This window comes from Diceros bicornis, chromosome 13 (genome assembly GCF_020826845.1).
Source record: "Diceros bicornis minor isolate mBicDic1 chromosome 13, mDicBic1.mat.cur, whole genome shotgun sequence".
In the NCBI taxonomy this organism is placed as follows: domain Eukaryota; kingdom Metazoa; phylum Chordata; class Mammalia; order Perissodactyla; family Rhinocerotidae; genus Diceros; species Diceros bicornis.
In genome coordinates, this window is record NC_080752.1 from 18652646 (window position 1) to 18671345 (window position 18700).

The window sequence follows — 18700 nt, forward strand, 5'->3', positions numbered from 1 at the left end:
ACATTTACTATTCGCCAATGATGGAATTAGCCAGAAGACAGTGTGCCAGGTTGAAAAATGGATAGGGATGTTTGCACAAGTAGCTAGCCTGTTAAATGCAGGTGCCACTTTATTTCACTGAGCTGTAAACTTGTCATGACCATAAAACTGTGACTGTTTTGTCAGTTGGCATAGGTTAATATTTAGAGTATGGGTGATTCAGAACCCTTTTCAGACATGAACTGTTAATCGGAAATAAGTAATATATCTGAGAAATCAACAATAAGAAAATTGACTTGTCTATTAATTAAATGAACCAAGCAACAAGATGTTATCCTCTGGCAATGAGTCAATTAGCAGATAGGCCCCAAACTGTCTCAATGAATGTCAGCTCCCAGCGGCATTAAGGTTCTGCTTTTTCTTAGAGGGTTATCAGTAAATTTCTCCAGCATAAAACAAAGATACTCAACAAAGTTGCTTAAGTCTTACTTTGGGGCAACTTTTTTTCTTTCTTAATCCTTCCTTTTGGCTAAGGCAAATGTAGAAGTTTATGGCTTCATTTTGAAAACAAAAACAACTCCCAAATTTACATCTCTAACTTAGACATCTCTCATGAATTCTAGATACTCCATCAGCCTTCACACCATTTCCACTTGGTTGTCTAAAATAGTATGCTCCAAACCAAACTCACCATTTCTCTCTGCATATTTGCCCTTCCTGAAGTCTGCCCCATCTCATCAAAAGTGGCCACCCCATCCTTTCAGTCACTCAGGTCCAAAAGCTTAAAGACATCCTTGACACCTTTCTCTCTCCTATACCACTTCCAATCCACAGCCAGGGCCTTTTCTGATAACTGTGGAGATGATAACAACTTCTCGGTTTCCTCCAGGGTTCTTAAGAGGATAGGGTGTGAGCCTGTCACTGCTACAGGCCATCTTGCCTCCACAAGGGCAGAATTTGTCTGAAAATGGAGCCAACCCAGAGGGGAGCAAAGCCAGGAGAAGGAGAAGTAATAGTGAGCCCTTGTGATGCTGTTTGTGTCCCTGGGTCCAGCCACGCCCAGAATTTCTGCTAGGCGAGCCTCCTTTTCTCTTTTTGCTTAAGCCAGTATGACTTGACTCCTGTTGGCAGTCAAGAGTCTTGACTGACGTGAGGGTAAAATGCAACCTGAATAACGTCAATGATATCATGTTATGTCGTCAGTGTGCCTGTTACTGAGGCCTACAAAAAACAACAGGGGCTGGTAGATATAAAGAGAAGGAGCCAACATTTGCTGAGTGCCTGTTATGTGACGTACTGTCAGATTTGGTCCTCGTAAAACCCCTGTGAGGTCCATGTTATGATCCCTTTTCGTAAATGAAGAAACTGAGCTGAGGAATATGAAGTTATTCACCACATAGCTAATAAGTAGTAGAACCTCGATTTGAACTCATGTCTTCTGCTTCTAAATCCAGTGCTCTTTCCACTACTGCACAGCTGCCTCACTGCTGCAAGTTACTTTGTACATAATAGATGTTCAATAAATATTTATAAAATAAAGTCTTGGCCATGCACAGCTTTAAAATAGTTTGGTAACGGTGAAGAGAACCAGGAAGAAATGAACTTACAGTGGCCTTGCGAGTGCCTGGCCAGCTTCAGGTCCTCAGGACAGGCCTTTGTCTGGATGACGTCAATCACAGCATCCTGCTTCCCAGCCTGCACGTTCCTCTTACCTCTGTGGACTTTCGTCACCTGGAGTTTTCCAGGTGTGCCATCATAGGCGCCCACCTAAACACATGCAACAGGGAGAGTGCTGAGGGGCTCTGACTTATCCTTTCAATTCTTTGCTTACTCATGCTGTTCTTCATTCATTCATTCCTCATGGATAACAATTATTTATTATTTCATTTGACACTGTTTTACTAGACTCTAAGTCTCATGAGGGCGCATACCACATCTTTTGTTCACCTGTGAATGGCCAGTGAATGCCTGGCACAGAGGCTGGCCCACAGGAGGCAGTCAGGATATTAATGGAGTGCTGACTACTGGGCAGGCTCTTTTTCTATTCTATCTCACTTAATCTTTATTACACTCCATTAGGAAAATATCATTAGTCCTCTTGATAAAGAGTTTATAAAGGTTACATTACTTGGCCTCTGGTCCCACAGCTAGTAATCTACTGAGGCAGGACTTGAGCCCAGAACCCTGTGCTCTTGACCACTAAGAGATGCTGTGTTCCTTTTCCTGACATTTCAACTTTCCACCTGCCATTCTTCTGTTTCTTCTCACTTCTTTCCACACTCCCTGCCTCCAGCATTTGTCAATACTTACTAAGGGTGAGACAACATGCTAAGCGCTAGAGATAGAGAGATGCAATGGATATGGTGGCTTACACGCTGGTCATATACACAAACAATTAATTAAGGTATGATGTGGCGAGTGTTATTTATGGCAGTATTGCTCACTGAGATGGAAACAGAGAGGAGGGGAGGTCAGTTCTCTTGGCTAGGAGACAGGGTTGGGGAAGACTTCAAAAGCAGGTTTTATTAAACTGCATCTTAAAATGTAAGTAAGAGATTGACAGAGAGGACAAAGGAACACCTGGCAGGTAAGTCAGCATGAGCAAAGGCTTGGGGTATTTGGAGAAGTGTTAGTGTCCTAATAATGGCGGCATGGAGGCGCTGAGGAGGGAAGCATTGAAGAAACAGGGGAAGTAATAGGGGAAGGAAGACTGGGGATGGGCTGAAAAGGTGAGATGGAAGGGGGCTGAGTTATGGAGGGTCTTGCATGCAAGGCAGAGTGTGGGCTTTATCTCATAATCACGGGGAGCCAGGCAGGAGAGAAACGTGATCAGATTTGCATTTTGGAAAGATCTGGATAGATTGACAGGAGGAGACGCTGGACAGAGAGAAGAATTAGAACATTTCTGGCCATCTAAGTGTTTTCTAATTGTCAGATGAAAATGAGAGGAAGGGTTATTGTGCTTCCCTCTACAACAGAGTGAACATGAGGGTTGACGGTGATAATACATTTGAAAGTACTTGGAAAAAGCTAAAGTAATTAATAGTTATAAGGCATGGACGATCCCGAGTTCTTGGTGGGATCTGTGCAAACTGAGAGGAGAACAAAAGGAGGGGCGTTCTTTTAAGCCACACAGCCAAGAATGAATTTTTTAAATGGGGAAAAATGACAAGAAAGTCATGAAGTCAATGTTGCACACAAGCATAGTGACTGCCTCCCTTGTGTAGCCCCTGTGGAAGCAGTCCCCAGATCCTCTTAGGGCTGTCCTTGGGAATATTCCCTAGAGTCACTCTGAGTCACAATGGATTGTGTATTTGCTGACTTAGAATTTATATCTGACCCCAAAGAGCACTGCCCAGCAAGACCGCCCACCACATTTACCTAACATAGTCTACACAACTTTCAACAATTCCCAAAACTCAAACCTGCTCCATGAAAGTAGGAACACGTCCCTTTGGTGGTAGCCTGACCCCATACCTGGCTCTTGTCATATGGCCAGCATGGAAAAAGAGCACACCCCTGCTTTTGCTCTTTCATGGCCAATATCCTTAATTGTGCTCCTCTCTTGCCTTTTTCATACGCTGCTGATTAACCCCTTCCTGACCTCTGCTCTCATCACCCATTTATGGCCTTGCCCCTGCCCTCTGGCCTTGACACCCAATGCTGCTTCCCTGGCTCTGATCCCTGTCTTTCTTCATTAGTGACTTACTTCAACTTCAAATTACACTGCTTTGTGATACTCTGTAAATACCTGACCTGGTCCAGCCTGGCCACTGGGCCTACATAGCAGTTCAGGTTCACACCACCAACATGCTGTGTGATTCACCCCAGCCCTGCAGACAGCACTGGAGCAATTTGATATTATAAGATAAGGCTCATCTCAAACAGGTATCTAGAATGTTGTGAGCACTAGCAGTAACCCCGGTGGTATCTCTTGTCAAGCATCTGACCACGTTAACTGTGTGGAAGGGGATAGTGTCCATTGGATATGGATACACACATATACACAGTGTTTGCTGTTAAGAAAAGCAACAACAGTACATTTCATTTTTATGGTAGCTTATGGCTTACAAAGCACTTTCATGTACATTATTTCATTTTATCATCATGATCGAGGATAGGAGTGTGGATGGTAATTGGGTGGGGATCATTTATTCTCATTTTACAGATGAGATGATGGAGCTCAGAGACTAAGTCACTCTTCTAAGCAGAACTTAAGGAGGCCCTGCCTCCAGGCTCGTGCGAGTGCAGGGTCAGGCCCTGGGTGAGTGTCTCTTTATATTTTGCCCCAAGGTGCCTTGCTGAACTCACACTAGTCCCAGCCCTGCTTCATGACTAATAAGTAGAAAGTCTGAGGCCAGAGCTCAGTGCTATTGTCACGTTCATTTCTTTGATGAAATGCCCAACATCCACTGCATCTTCTGACTCTGTCTAGAGAGCTACACGTCTCAGCCTCTAAAAGTCACCCATGACCTGGTCCTGTTACACGTCTGAACTGCACTATTTGGTCTGGAATCCTAGAACACAGATACCTTGAAAAGATGGTTTGAATGTGGATCCTTTTCTGATTTTTTAGGTTCCAATTCACTTGGCTCTTTTTCTTTCATTTTTTCGTCTTCATCTTCATATTTAGGGCTGAAATGTGAAAAGATACCAGGGAAATAGTGAAGCTTAGAGTGTTTAGATGACAGTGCATCATTCCATCCTAAATGAAGTGAATAGGAAAAATGAATTTAAATAGACATGAGTCCTTTAAAAAAAAAAAAAGGATAAGGGGACCCAGATCAGGTCAACCATCTGGATAGTTTCCCCGACTTTCCGCCTGCTCCAATCAATGCCAGAGCGTCAGTTCCTGCTTAAGTCTCCTCGTAACTCCCCTACCTATAGGACTAAATGTAAGGCCCATCGTGGTCTGGTCCTGCCTGTCTCTCCAGCCTCGTCTCCCTCTGCTCCTTCCCTTTTTTTTTTTTTTTTTTTTTGGTGAGAAACATCAGCCCTGAGCTAACATCCATGCTAATCCTCCTCTTTTTGCTGAGGAAGACCAGCTCTGAGCTAACATCTATTGCCAATCCTCCTGCTTTTTTTCCCCAAAGCCCCAGTAGATAGTTGTATGTCATAGCTGCACATCGTTCTAGTTGCTGTATGTGGGACGCGGCCTCAGCATGGCCGGAGAAGCGGTGCATCAGTGTGCGCCCGGGATCCGAACCCAGGCCGCCAGCAGCGGAGCGCGTGCACTTAACCGCTAAGCCACGGGGCCGGCCCTCCTTCCCTTCACTTTTGCTGTAGTCTCGACTCTCATAATTCCCCAAACCTACCATCCTATTTTGAGCAACTCTCCCTTTTTATTTGCTATTTCCTTTGTCAGACACGCCTTCCACATCTTTTTTTTTTTTGTGAGAAATATCGGCCTTGAGCTAACATCTGCCAATCCTCCTCTTTTTTTGCTGAGGAAGACTGGCCCTGGGCTAACATCCATGCCCATCTTCCTCTACTTTATATGGGACGCCGCCACAGCATGGCTTGACAAGCGGTGTGTCGGTGCGCACCCGGGATCCGAACCTGCGAACCCCGGACCCCCGGAGCAGAACGCACGCACTTAACCGCATGCGCCACCGGGCCGGCCCCTTCCACATCTTATATTGCTGGAAAACACAACACTTTTCTCGATTTGTCAAAATCATCTTACCTCTGAGAATCCTTCCCTGATTGTCCCAAGCAGTCAAACCTTCTTGACAGCTCCCTAACGTGTTGTCCCTCTATCTTGTATTATGACGTACTGTCTATGGATCTGTCTCCAGTTCTTCTGCTTTGCCTTGTCAGCTAATTAAATATCAAGTTATAGAGGCAGGACTCTCTTATTCATGGTATATCCCCAGCACCGATGCTGTGTAATCCATGATAGCAATAGCACAGTGCCTGGCACAGAGTGGTACTCAGCCAGTATTCCCTAATGAATGAACGACCGGCATGCTCCAGTATATAGCCAACACCTGCAGTGGAGGAGTGGGAGAAGTGAAGGTGGAGAGTGAAAATGAAAATCTGAGGATCAAGGACAGAATGCTGGAGAACATTAACACTCACATGAGAACTTCTGTGTCTGGCATTATAGTGAACTAGATGATTCTATGACCACATTTATATGGAGGAGGAAAAAGAGCCCTCAAAGAAAATCAGAAGGGGTGGTCATGAAGGAAGGAGAAACACCGAGAGAGTACTGTTCTGAAAGACAATGGAAGGAGTTTTGGGGAATTTCATTCATTCATCCAATTACTGAGCGCTCTTTTCCACCATTAAGGTCATATGCTAGTTCTGTGATGAACAGGGGCTGTGGCGTGAGGGCTGGGTTCTCATCCCCACTCTACCTCCTTCTCAAAGTCTAAGATTAACCTTTCCAAAAATCAGATTTTCTCATATTTAAATGAAAGGTCACATTGCTAATCTCCACGGTTACCACGAGAATGAAATGTGGTTAAAACGTTGAAAGCCTAGCATTGTTCGCAGCACGTAATGGCCTTTCAATAATTGTCGGTGTCCTTTTCTTCATTGAAGCGTTTGCTGAGCTAGAATTACCCAATTCTTACGTTCCCATTACACATTGCTGACATTTCTCCTAAGTCGTTTACCTGCCTTGTTGACGTACGAGTCCTTTGTAATCCATCTTCCTATCCCCCAAGCTTTGTCCAGTAGTTTCTACACAGCTGGATCTCCATCCATAACTCTCAAATTAAATTTAATATTGTAACTTTTAGGAATACTGTGAGAGAGAGGGGTGCATTATCTCTGCTTTAAAACTCTTTTGTGGCTCCCCCTGATCTATAGGATAAGGTCTAAGTTTGTGCCATCCAATACAGCGGCCACTGGCCACATGGTTATTGAACACTTGAAATGTGTCTGGTCCAAATTGAGCTCTAAGAGTAAAATATATCTGGATTTTGATGACTTGGTATGAAAAAAAAGAATATAAAATATCTCAGTAATATTTTTTATATTGATTACATGTTGAAATAATATTTTGTATATATTGGGATAAATAAAATACATTAACATTTCACCTGTTTCTTTTTACTTTTTAAAATATGAAATATGGCTAGGAGGAAATTTTAAATGACTTACGTGGTCTGCACATACTTCTGTCGGACAGGGCTGGTCTAAGGGAGGGTGCTGAGGCCCTCCTGGCGCAGCTCTGCACACCTGCCCCGCTTCGTTCCTGCTGCTCCCGCACTGCACTCGATGCTCGAGCATTATCAGACTGTTTGTGGATTCCCGCACCGGCCTCACTGTTTGGCACCCTGTGTCTTTGCTCTACATATTTCCTTGTGCCTGGGACATACTTTCCACCATTGTCACCCGGCCAGTTCCTACTTGTCTTTCACCATTCAGCTCAGTTGTCACTCTTTTTTGTTGTGAGGAAGATCAGCCCTGAGCTAACATCCGACACCAATCCTCCTCTTTTTGCTGAGGAAGACTGGCCCTGGGCTAACATCCGTGCCCATCTTCTTCTACTTTATATGGGACGCCGCCACAGCATGGCTTGACCAGCAGCATGTCGGTCTGTGCTCGGGATCCGAACCTGTGAACCCCAGGCTGCTGAAGTGGAGTGTGCGAACTTAACTGCTACAGCACTGGGCTGGCCCTCAGTTGTCACTCTTCAAGGAAGCATGCCTGGGGCCTCATCTATGTTTTCGCAATGTCCTCAGCAGTGATTATAGTATACGTAATTTCCTATTTATGTGGTCATTTTCCCCTCCAAGTAACCCCCTACTCCAACCCCTTCGGCCTCCACTCCCATCTTGAACTGAGGGTAGGAAATATATTCTACTCATTTTTGTACTCAGAATCTAGCAGTGTCTAAACAGAGAAAACGCTCAGTAAATGTTAAATGAGTCAATCATTTGACATGTGCCCATCGTGAGCCCAGCACTGTGCTATGTGCTAGAGGGTCATTGCGGGGTCATGAATTTAAGGTCAGGCAGGAACTCCAGGGAGACAAAGGGAGGGAGATGAAGCAGGGTTTTCCCCCTGATTCGGCTTGTGTGTTTTTAGCTTTAGCCAGGAAATACTTGCTTCTCCAGAGCTCACTGGCCATGTTTATTCTAATGCATTAAAAAATAGCAGCAGGGGAAGAGTGACAGAGACTGTCTCTGAAGAGGCAGGAGAGAGAACTGCTGTGGACCAAGGAAGGAGGAAAGGTACTGGGACACCAAGAAGAGGAAGTCCCCAGCCCGGGGGAGCTCACAGACACAGTGTGGAGGAGAGTGAGGGGGGCTGGCATGTCAGCAAACAAACGACATGAAGCGACATCAGTGCAAACAGATGTGCACCTCACAGTGGTACCACACGGAAGGGACTGCTTACTTCTCTCTGAAGGAGGGGAATTAGGGAGGCTTCTTACAGGAGGGGACGTGATGGTCAGTAGAGTGCGTCAGATTAAGTTGGGGTGAGTTAATGAGTTAAATGAGCAAAGGCAGAGAAACGTGAAACAGCATGGTGCAGTGTGGAAACTGTATGTTCTTGGGGATTCATGGGATGGTCATATGCCTGTTTGATTGTGTGACTGTCCCACTGATCCAGGAGCCCCCAAGGGTGGTGGCTAGATCTCCATCCCTGCTACAGCGCCAGTGGTTAGCAAATGGCTGGCACATGCTGGAGATTCAGCGTTTGCTGAGTGAGTGCAGTGTGGGCTAGGAGGGCATGAGAGGGAGTGGCCAGCAGGATCCCTGAGCACCTTCTCGGCACCGGGCACCGGGCAAGGTGCTGGGGAGGCTGAACCAGGTCAGGCACCGGAAGCATAGCTGGGCCATCGAGGAAAACTAGTTCAGTCATCAGAAGGTCAGTGGATGGATTAATTGGATTCTGAAGATAAAACTCACCTAAGTTCTTGATGGAGAAGACTCTTCCACGGCTGAAAGTAAAGAGGAAAATGGTCATTTTCATAAATCAACCCAAATCAGGCCTCTTGTTTGCTTATAGATCATTAGAGACTAGACCAAAAGCGAGGTCTCAGTACAGACAATGGGGGACACTGACAACAGAAATTTCCGTGAACTGTTGCCAGTAGAGCTGCAGATCAATCCAAAAAGAAAATGAGCATTTGTGAAGTCACGGTGCCTGCCAGAGGGGGTGTATAATTTGACTTAGAAGAATAAATTGTTCTCTGCATGCCTTTCCAGGAATGCATCTACAGAATAAAAAAATTTTCAGTCATATGAAGAAGTATGAATTTATGATATTTGGGCAATGTTTCAGTGGGTAAAATTGGTATACATAAGTGTGTAAGTCACACTGGGAATTCTCCCTTACTGATTATGCACCCTCTGATCAAAAATCAGCTCTCGCATGGTCTAGATTTGGCTCCATTAAAATTATGTCCCAGTGACCACAACATAGCCCCTCATTTATTCACTCGTCACATATCTGATGCCATCCCTTATCGGGAATCTAGCCAAGAACCTGAAGAAAATAGAAAATATCTAATCATCCAAAATGCTGCCGCAAAGTCCAGGCTTAATAGCTCATATACTCTCCGTTGAGGAGAGCCCTGCAGGCCTTCATTCAGGGACTACTGGTTTTTATTTTCCATATAATTCTAGCAAATTGGATGACAGCACTGGTGGAATGACAGGTCAGATGGACCTTGTTTTGTATCTCTGCTACGTTGTTGACAGGTTACTTAACCTCTCTGAGCCTTGAGTTCTCATCTGTAAAACAGAAGCAGTGATACTAACTCACAGGGTGACTCTACCGTGTATGCACAAGTGCCCAGCACACAACAGGGACTTGGAACATGCCCGACCACGTGAAGACTCACTGCTGGACACAAAAATACAGTAGAAAAAAATGATAATTGTCAGAAAAGAGAAAACAATTACAGCAAATAGACTTGTGGTGGTTTGGTGTGAAGGCAACTAGCTCTGAACACCTACAAGGGCCCAGGAGCATCTCGTGAGAAGAGCATGAAATGTGTCCCTCAGCCCCTTATGTTCCAGAGTATTCCAAGTCATCTGGAAATGGTGGAATCAGATTCCACCCACCGAGCGTAAAAATACTGAGACGAACGAAATGCCTGTCTGAAGGTTAAAGATTTGAAAATTGAAAATACTTTCATGCTTTTTTATTTTGAATGGAATAAAATTTGGTCATTTGGAGAGTTCACTTGTGCAGAAAAGTTTATTATTTGCTGATGTTGCCAGGTAAGTGAGGCATTCTAATAGAATGTTTCTCCTTTCATCAATAGAAAACTATAAATGATTATTATTCCTATCTATAAAGTGTATCCACACATGAACTATTCTTTCCAGCAAGCATAAGAAAACTGAGGCTGAAAGATGAAGGATCTAGACTACAAGTACCCAATGAGAAAAGAGTAGAACCTTAACCACCCCGTGACACCATGAGGGAAGTGCCTACTCTGTGCCAGGCGCTGTCCTAGGTGCTCACCTACTTTGTCTGACTTCGTGCTCTCAGCAACTCAGTGAAACAAGTATTGGTCCCCGTGTTCACCAAGCATCTACCACTGCAGATGTGGTAACCACAGGGCACGTGCTTCCTGCCCTCATGGAGAAGACACCATTTTACAGAAGACCCTACTGAAGCTCGGAGAGATGATACACTGGAACAGATTCCAGGCACTTACTATTAAACTGTTTATCTGAATTTACCTTATTTTCATTCTCACAATGACCCCAGATGTGGGTGCTTCTATCATCTCTGTTTTACAGGTGAGGAAATGGAGCTTCAAAATCATACAGCCAGGAGCTGGGACAGAGTCTAGTAATTCCCCTTGGGCCCTAATTAACCCGCTACATTGCCCACAAGGTGGCACCTAGCACTGTGCCCAACAGGACCCCAGAAAATATGCCTTCAAGGGTCTAGTCATCCTCATGAAAGCACAGGATATACAAATCTGGCTTGTGCCAAGGGACTCTTCTCTCTGAAGGGACAGTTATGAAAGGCCACTTGGTGCTGGCCACCATAGATAAGGGGCCGGGGATGGATTAGGACCATCTTCTTCCATCCCATCACAGACTATCTGTCCCTCAAATGACAGGGCTCAGGCTTCAGAACCTTAGCAGCTGGAGTCTGGAAAAGCCTCAGAAACCTGGGGAAAGTAAAAAAACAAAGACCTTCTTCTCTCATGTAAGAAACTACTTCAGCATCAACTCTGTACACTTGTTTTAGTTATAAAGGTGGTAAGAAGAGAGGATACAATACCTTTTGGAGTTCTTCAATTCCAACTTCATAAATTGCTAAAATAAACATGAAAAAAATTATTTCCAGGCAGGTTCTTACAGCACCCAGGATTATTGCAATTATGAAAGACTGCAGAGTTATGTTTCCTCAGCTTTCAGAACATCAATCGATCTGAGGCTCTGTCTATACGGTTTGGGAAATTCTCAGGTCACTGCTCATGGTTTTAATGTCTGTGGGGATTTCCAGGAGGGAATGTGCAGTCAATGAAAACATTTGAAACAATTTTCAGTTTCCTGTTTGATAAACAGAGTCATACTCCGTGATTAAGAGAAAGCACTGAAATTCCGTGGTAGAAAGGAAAAGGCAAACTTGAAAGGAAAGAGAAAGGAAAAGGCCACAAAAGCCCAGATCCCACCCCAACACCATGAACACCATGGCACCCTGAATCGTTCTGCTCCCCAAGTGGTCCATTTCCTCAGCACAGCTGGACAAGAGGAGACTGACCACCAACGAAGGCTCCAACACCTTTAGATTTTTCTGATAGTTCTGTGGATTTTAGTTAATGACATGATGCCAACCTTAATTATTAACAAACACAAGTAGTGGCAAGAATTCGGGTTCAGAGCCCAGTCATGCCGCTTCCTACCTGTGGGATTCCAGACAAATTACTCCATTTCTTTGAGCTTCAGCTTGCTGACCTGTGACATAGGGCCATTGGCACTTGCCTTACACAGTTATTGAGGAGATTAAAGGAGATGATGTAAGAAATGTAACATACCTAGCAGAGCACCAGACAGTATGTAGAAAGTGATATGTTTTTTGATGAAATTGCTAAGTTGGTTTTTCTTTGCTTAAAAGTTTCTCTTTAGAGTTAATGAGTATGTGTGCATAATAAATAGGACACCTCTGTTTCTTTTATCTTTTTTGCTGCTAGAATCTTGAAACTTTGGTTTAGAAAACTGACCAGACAACATGTTGCATTTCTAAGCCATTATTATTCTAAGCATACAATCCATTGATAAAGTCAATGAAATCCTAGCTTGTCTTTAGGGACTGCCAGCACATGACTGTTGACATATAGACCTGAAATTCTGTGTGGGTGATTTAATAATATGTACTTCAACTTGGGTAATTGTACACTTTCATTTTCACTAATTTTTGAATCAAAACATTTTATTCTGCTATTACTTGCTTTAAAAACTTTGCTTAGCTATTAATACATTAAAAATATCTACTTATGATGCAGTTTGCCCAATATCCATCCCAAGTATGAATTTCTATTTCAATTTTTAAAATGATAATCTCCTCCTTCCCCCAATTTATTTACCATTCTATGTTTTTCAAAGAATTAACAAATGATGATCTCCTTGCTTCTCCTTGCCATTTGCTGGGGCGGGGGGAGATATTATTATTCTGTCTTAGAAATGGGGAAACCAAGGCTCAGAGAGGCCTTACTTGCCAAGGCTAGTAAACAAAGATAATACACAATTAATAACACATTCATAATTTGATATTGCTTTTTCACAAAGTGGAGGTTCTCCAAAGGTAAGTTCGGTCATCAAAACTTGCTTTCAAGGTAGGAATATAAAGTACAAAGGACTGTACCCCAGGGGGTCAGGAAGGGACTAGCAATGATAACAGGAGGATGCAGCCCACAGCAGTGGAACCCTCGCTCACTTTCCACATGGAGTTACATAAGTCTTTCTCCACTGAATAGCTTTATCCTAGCCAGGAGAAATGGACTAATATCAGAAGGTGGTCCTCAGCAGCCCTCCGAGTACTAGTATCATAACATAGTCATGTCTTACAGGCCCTCAGCTCTTCCTCCATGTACTACCTCCCTGTGTGACCTTGGAAAAGTCCCTTCACTTCTTTTACACCAGGAGGTGCGATGATTGTTACTAATATTATAAAAACAATAATAATAAGAAGCTAACATTCTTTACACTTATAGGTAGCAGGCAACTATGCTAAGAGTTTAAATGCATGATTTCACTTAATTGTCACAACTAATATTTCAATTTTACTGATAAGGAAACACACCCAGAGAAATGAAGTACCTTACTGAAGGTCACTCGGTTAGGAAATGGCTTTCCAACTTTCTTTCAGCCATGGAATCATTTGTTTAAAGGGAATATTACCCAGGAGCATAAACAGAACTTCTCTGGTTGAAGTTATCCCTGAGGGTCTCCAAGACCCTTCAGGATAGCTCTGGGACCTAGGAAGCACAGCCTGAATGGCTGGTCTAGATGACCTCTGAGGACAATTGTGCAGACCCTTCAGAACAGCCTAAATCCTGCTTGCTCACTGCCAAGTTTTGTATAAAAGGGTGAAGCCTCAAAAAGGCACCTGCTGAGCTATGCACCCCTGAGGGGATGGCCTTTGTTTCCTTGGCATTTTTCAAGGCACAGACACACCCAATGATGACAGTAAAAGCCAACCCCCTCTTCCTCTCCCTTGTCTCTTCCTTCCTCCCTCCCTTCCTCTCCTTCTGTCTTCCAGAAAGGTATCATTTAGACTCCTCACCCTTGGTGGGCAGAGAAAAAAAGAAAGATCTATTTTGAGTTAATTTTTGTATAAGGTGTGAGACTTAGATGGAAGTTTATTCATTTTCTTACCTATGGATATCCAACTGCTCCAACACTATTAAAAGTTATCTTCTCTCCGTTGAATTGCTTTTTACAACTTTGTATAAAAAAAAAATCAGATGGGCGTATTTGTGTAGGTATCAATTCTTGGTTCTCAATTCTGTTTCATCGTTCTATGTGTTTCTCTCTGCCAACACCACACAGTTTTGATTTCTGTGGCTATAATTCTTGAAATTGGGAATTCTGCTACCTCTTGCTTTTTCTTCTTCAAAATTGCCTTTTAGCTATTCTAGTTCATTTGCCTTTCTGTATACATCATACACCACATGACAACATTTTGGTCAACAAAGGACATTATATACAATGGTGGTCTCATAAGATTCGTACCATACAGCCTAGGTGTGTAGTAGGCTATATCATCTAGGTTTGTGTAAGTACACTCTGTGATGTTCACACAATGCATTTCTCAGAGTGTATCCTCCCCATTAAGTGATGCATGACTGTACATTTTAGAGTAAGCTTGTCAATATCTACAAAAGATCATGCTCGATTTTTATAGGAATTGCATTAACCCTGTATACCACCTTAGGGAGAATTAACATTTTTACCATATTGAGCCTTCCAATCCATAAATATGGTATGTCTCTCCATTTAGGTTTTTTTAAAATTATTTCATCAGCAATTTGTAGTTTTCAAAATTTAAGTTTTATGCATGTTTTGTTTAAGTCTAAGTATTTCTCTTTCTTGAGCAATTATACAATTATAAATGATATTGTATTTTTCGATTAGTGTCCATGTGTTCGTTGCTAATATATGGAAACATAGTTGATTTTTTAATGTTTATATTGTATCCTGTGACCTTATTGAACTCATTTATTAGTTCTGAGAGGTTTTTGGTTTTTGTTTTTTTTGGTAAATTTCTTGGGATTTTTCTATCTAGACAATCACGTCATCACAAATAAGAACAGATTGTTTCTCTCTTTTTGGTCTGTATACCTTTTATTTCCTTTTCTTGCCTTATTGCACTGGCTAGAACTTCCAGCACTATGTTGAATAGGATTGGTAAGAGTGAACATCCTTGCCTTGTTCCCAATCTTAGGGGCAAAGTATTCAGTATGCCACCATTAAGTTTCTTGGTAGCTATAGGCTTTTTGTAAATGCTGTTTATCAAGTTGAGGAAGTTCCCCTCTATTCCTATTTTTCTGAGAGGTTTTTTTAATCATGAATAGGTAATTGAATTTGTCAAATGTTTTTTTCTGCATAGATTGATATTATTGTGTGATTCTTCAGGTTGTCAATATGGTAGATTTCATTGATTGATTTTTGAATATTGAACTAGTTTTGCATCCCTGGAATTAACAACACTTAGTCATTGTGTATAATTCTTTTTATGTCTTGCTGAATTCTATTTACTAATATTTTGTTAAGGATTTTGATGACTATACTCATGGAGGATAATAATCTACAGTTTTCTGCTTTTGTACTGTCTTTGTCTGGGTTTGGTATCAGGGTAATAACAGCTTCATAAAATGAGTTAGGAAGTGTTTCCCCCTCTTCTATTTTTCTGGAAAAGGTTGTGTAGAATTGGTGTTAATTCTTCATTAAACATTTGGTAGAATGCTCCAGTGAAATCACCTGGATTCTGAGATAACCTTTTTGGGAGTTTTAAAATTATGCATTCAATTTACTTAATAGTTACAGGGCTATTCAAATAATTTATGTTGAGTGAGTTGTAGTAGTTTGTACTTTTTGAGGAATTGTTCCATTTTAATCTAAATTGTCAAAATTTATATGTGTAGAGTTGTTCATAATATTCCCTTATTATCCCTTTGATGTCTGCAGGGTTTGTAATGATATCTCTTTTATTCTTGATATTGTTAATTTGTGTTTTCTTTGTTTCTTTGTCAGTCTTGCTAAATGTCAATTTTATAGCTCTTTTTAAAGAACAAGCTTTTGGTTTTATTGATTTTTCTCTATTGCTTTTCTGTTTTCAATTTATTTCTGTTCTTATCTTGATTATTTCTTTCCTTCCACTTGCTTTGGATTTATTTTGCTCTTCTTTCTCTGTAGTCTTAAGGCAGGATCTTAGATTTGAAGCTTTTCCTCTCTTTTAGCATATTTAGTGCTACAAATTTCCCTTTCAGCATTGCTTAAGCTGTGCCCCACAAATTTTGATATGTTGTATTGTCATTTTTATTCAGTTTAAATGTATGCTTTGATTTTCCTTAAGACTTACTCTTTGACCCATGGATTATTTAGAAATGTGTTGTTTTGTTTCTAAGCGTCTGGAGAATTTCCTGTTATCTTATGGTTATTGATTTCTAGTTTGATTACACTGTGGTCAGAAAACATACTCTGCAGGATTTCAATTCTTTTAAATTTTTTGACCTTTGTTTTATGGCTCAGAAAATGATCTTGGGATATGTTTATGGGTGCTTGATAAGTATGTGTATTTTGCTCTTGTTGTGTGTTCTATAGATGTCAATTATATCCTGTTGGTTGATGGCACTGTTGAATTCTTCTGTATCCTTGCTGATTTTATGTCTAGGTATTCTGTCAATTGTTGAGAGAGGAGTGTTCAAGTCTCAAACTATAATAATTTATCGGTTTATTTCTCCTTTTAATTTTTGCTTCACATACTTTGCAGCTCTGGAGTTTGGTGCACACACATTTAGGATTGCTAAGTCTTCTTGGTGGATTGATCCTTTTATCATTACATAATATAATGCCTCTAGTAATTTTCTTTGCTCTGAAGTGTACTTTACCTGTTAATGTAGCCACCCCTGCCTTCTTTAGATTAATATGATATATTATTTTCCATCTTTTTACTTTCTCTACCTATACTGTTATATTTTAATTGAGATTCTTTTAGGCAGCATATAGTTGCATCATGTTTTTTGATCCACTCTGCCAATCTCTGTCTTTTAATTGATGTATTTAGGCAATTTACATTTAATGTAATTAGTGTAATTATCAATATGTTAGGGCTTAAGTCTGCCTTTTGTTTTTTGTTTTCTGTTTATTCTGTTTTTTGCTTCTCTGTTTTATATTTCTTGCCTTCTCATGGGTTACTCAAACATTTTTAGAATATTTTTTGATTTATCTCTGGTGGTTTTTTTCTTTCTGGTGTTTTTGATTAGATCTCATTGTATAGTGTTTTTAGTAGTTGCTCTAGGGATTACATTATATATACAAGACTTTTCACAGTTTACTGGTGTGGACATTTTATCAGTTCATGTGAAGTGTAGATACTATATTTCCTTTTATGTCTCTTAACCCTCCCTCTTATAATTGTCTTAAATATTTCCTTTACTTACATTTAGAACTATATCAGATGATATTATAAGTTTTTGCTTCAACCATCAAACATAATTTAGGAAACCCAAGAGAAGAAGGAAAATGTGTCACATTTACCCATACTTGTATTCTTTCCATTGTTCTTTTTCTGAACTAATGTTCCAAGGTTATTTTATTGTTTCTTTTCTGGTTAGAAAACTTCCTTTAGCCATTCTTTTAGGATGAAGCAAACAAATTTTCCTAGTTTTCCTTCATCTGAGAATGTGTTCATTTGTCCTTCATTCTTGAAACATATTTTCATTGGTAATAGGATTCTGGGTTGATAGTTCTTTTCTTTTTGCACTTGAAAAACATTGTGCCACTTCTTTCTGGCTTTCATAGTTTCCAATGAGAAATCCACTGTCATTCAAATTGTTTTTCACCTATAGTTTACATGTCATTTCTCTCTCGCTGCTTTCAAGATTTTTAATTTGTGTTTATTTTCCAGAAGTTTGATTTTGTTTCTTTGTGTGCATTGGGTCTATCCGGTTTGGAGTTTGCTCGGCTTCTTGAATCTATTGTTTTATATGTTTTACCAAATTTGGGAAGTTTTCAGCACCATTTCTTTAAGTACTTTTTCAGTCATGTCCTCTGTCTCCTCTCTTTCCAGGATTCCAATTTAAGACTTTAGTTGGAGTCCCACAGGTCCTTTGAAGCTCTGTTTATTTTTTTCCCCAAGTCTATTTTCTCCTTGTTGTTCACATTGGGTAATTTCTATTGTTTCTTTCAAGTTCACTGACTCTTCTGTTCCCGCCATTCTGCTGTTGAGCTTTTTATTTTTCTTATTATATTTTTTAGTTCTAAAATTTCCATTTGTTTTTTCTTTACATCTTCCACTTCTTTACAGAGATACTCTATTTCTTCAGTAAGACTCTATTTTTTCTCCATTTATTTCAATCCTGTTCATAATTGCTCATTGAAGCACTTTTATAACAGCTGCTTTAAAGCCTTTGTCAGAAAATTCTAACAGTCCAGTCACCTCAGTGTTGGCTCTGTTGATCATTTCTTTTCATTCAAGTTGAGACTTTCCTGGGTTTTGGTATGATGAGTGATTTTCTATTGAAACCAGGACATTTGGAGTATTATGTTATGAGACTCTAGCTATTATTGAAACCTCCTGTTTTAGCTGGCTTTTCATGGCAGCAGAAGGGGGTGGGGGGCTGCCTTTTTTATGCCAGGTAGGGGTAGAAGTCTCAGTTCCCCGCTTCTTGGCCTCCTAATACCCAGGTGAAGGAAAGGCTCTTCATCACTGCCAGGCAGGAGTGGGGCCTCTGGCTCCCCACCAGGCTTCCGCTGATAACACCCTGGCTGGGAGGGGTAGGAATGCTTGTTATTGCTCCCCATGTGGCTTCTGCTGATACCACAGGGAGAGGACGGCTGCCTTACTGCTGGGTGGTTGTGAAAGTCCTGACTCTCCTCTAGGTCTCTTCTGATACCACCCCGACAGGGAGGGGAAGGGGCACCTTGTTACTGCTGGGTGGGGGCTTGGAGTCCAAGCTCCCCATATGGTCTTCACTGACTGTCACTGTAGGTGAAGTTTTGTTAACCTTGGCAGGGACGAAAGTCCCAGTTCCTTACTTGGCCTTCTCTGAAACCACCTCAGCAGA

General features: G+C 41.4%; 1 protein-coding gene across 1 annotated transcript in view; it reads right to left on the bottom strand.

Annotated features, from left to right (window-relative positions):
• The window catches only part of FYB2 (FYN binding protein 2), a 104451-nt gene that overhangs the window by 23671 nt on the left and 62080 nt on the right, over positions 1 to 18700 (bottom strand). The window contains 4 exon segments of the mRNA XM_058553855.1: positions 1587 to 1746; positions 4512 to 4614; positions 8850 to 8881; positions 11191 to 11225. Of these exon segments, the coding sequence (XP_058409838.1) occupies positions 1587 to 1746; positions 4512 to 4614; positions 8850 to 8881; positions 11191 to 11225 (330 nt within the window).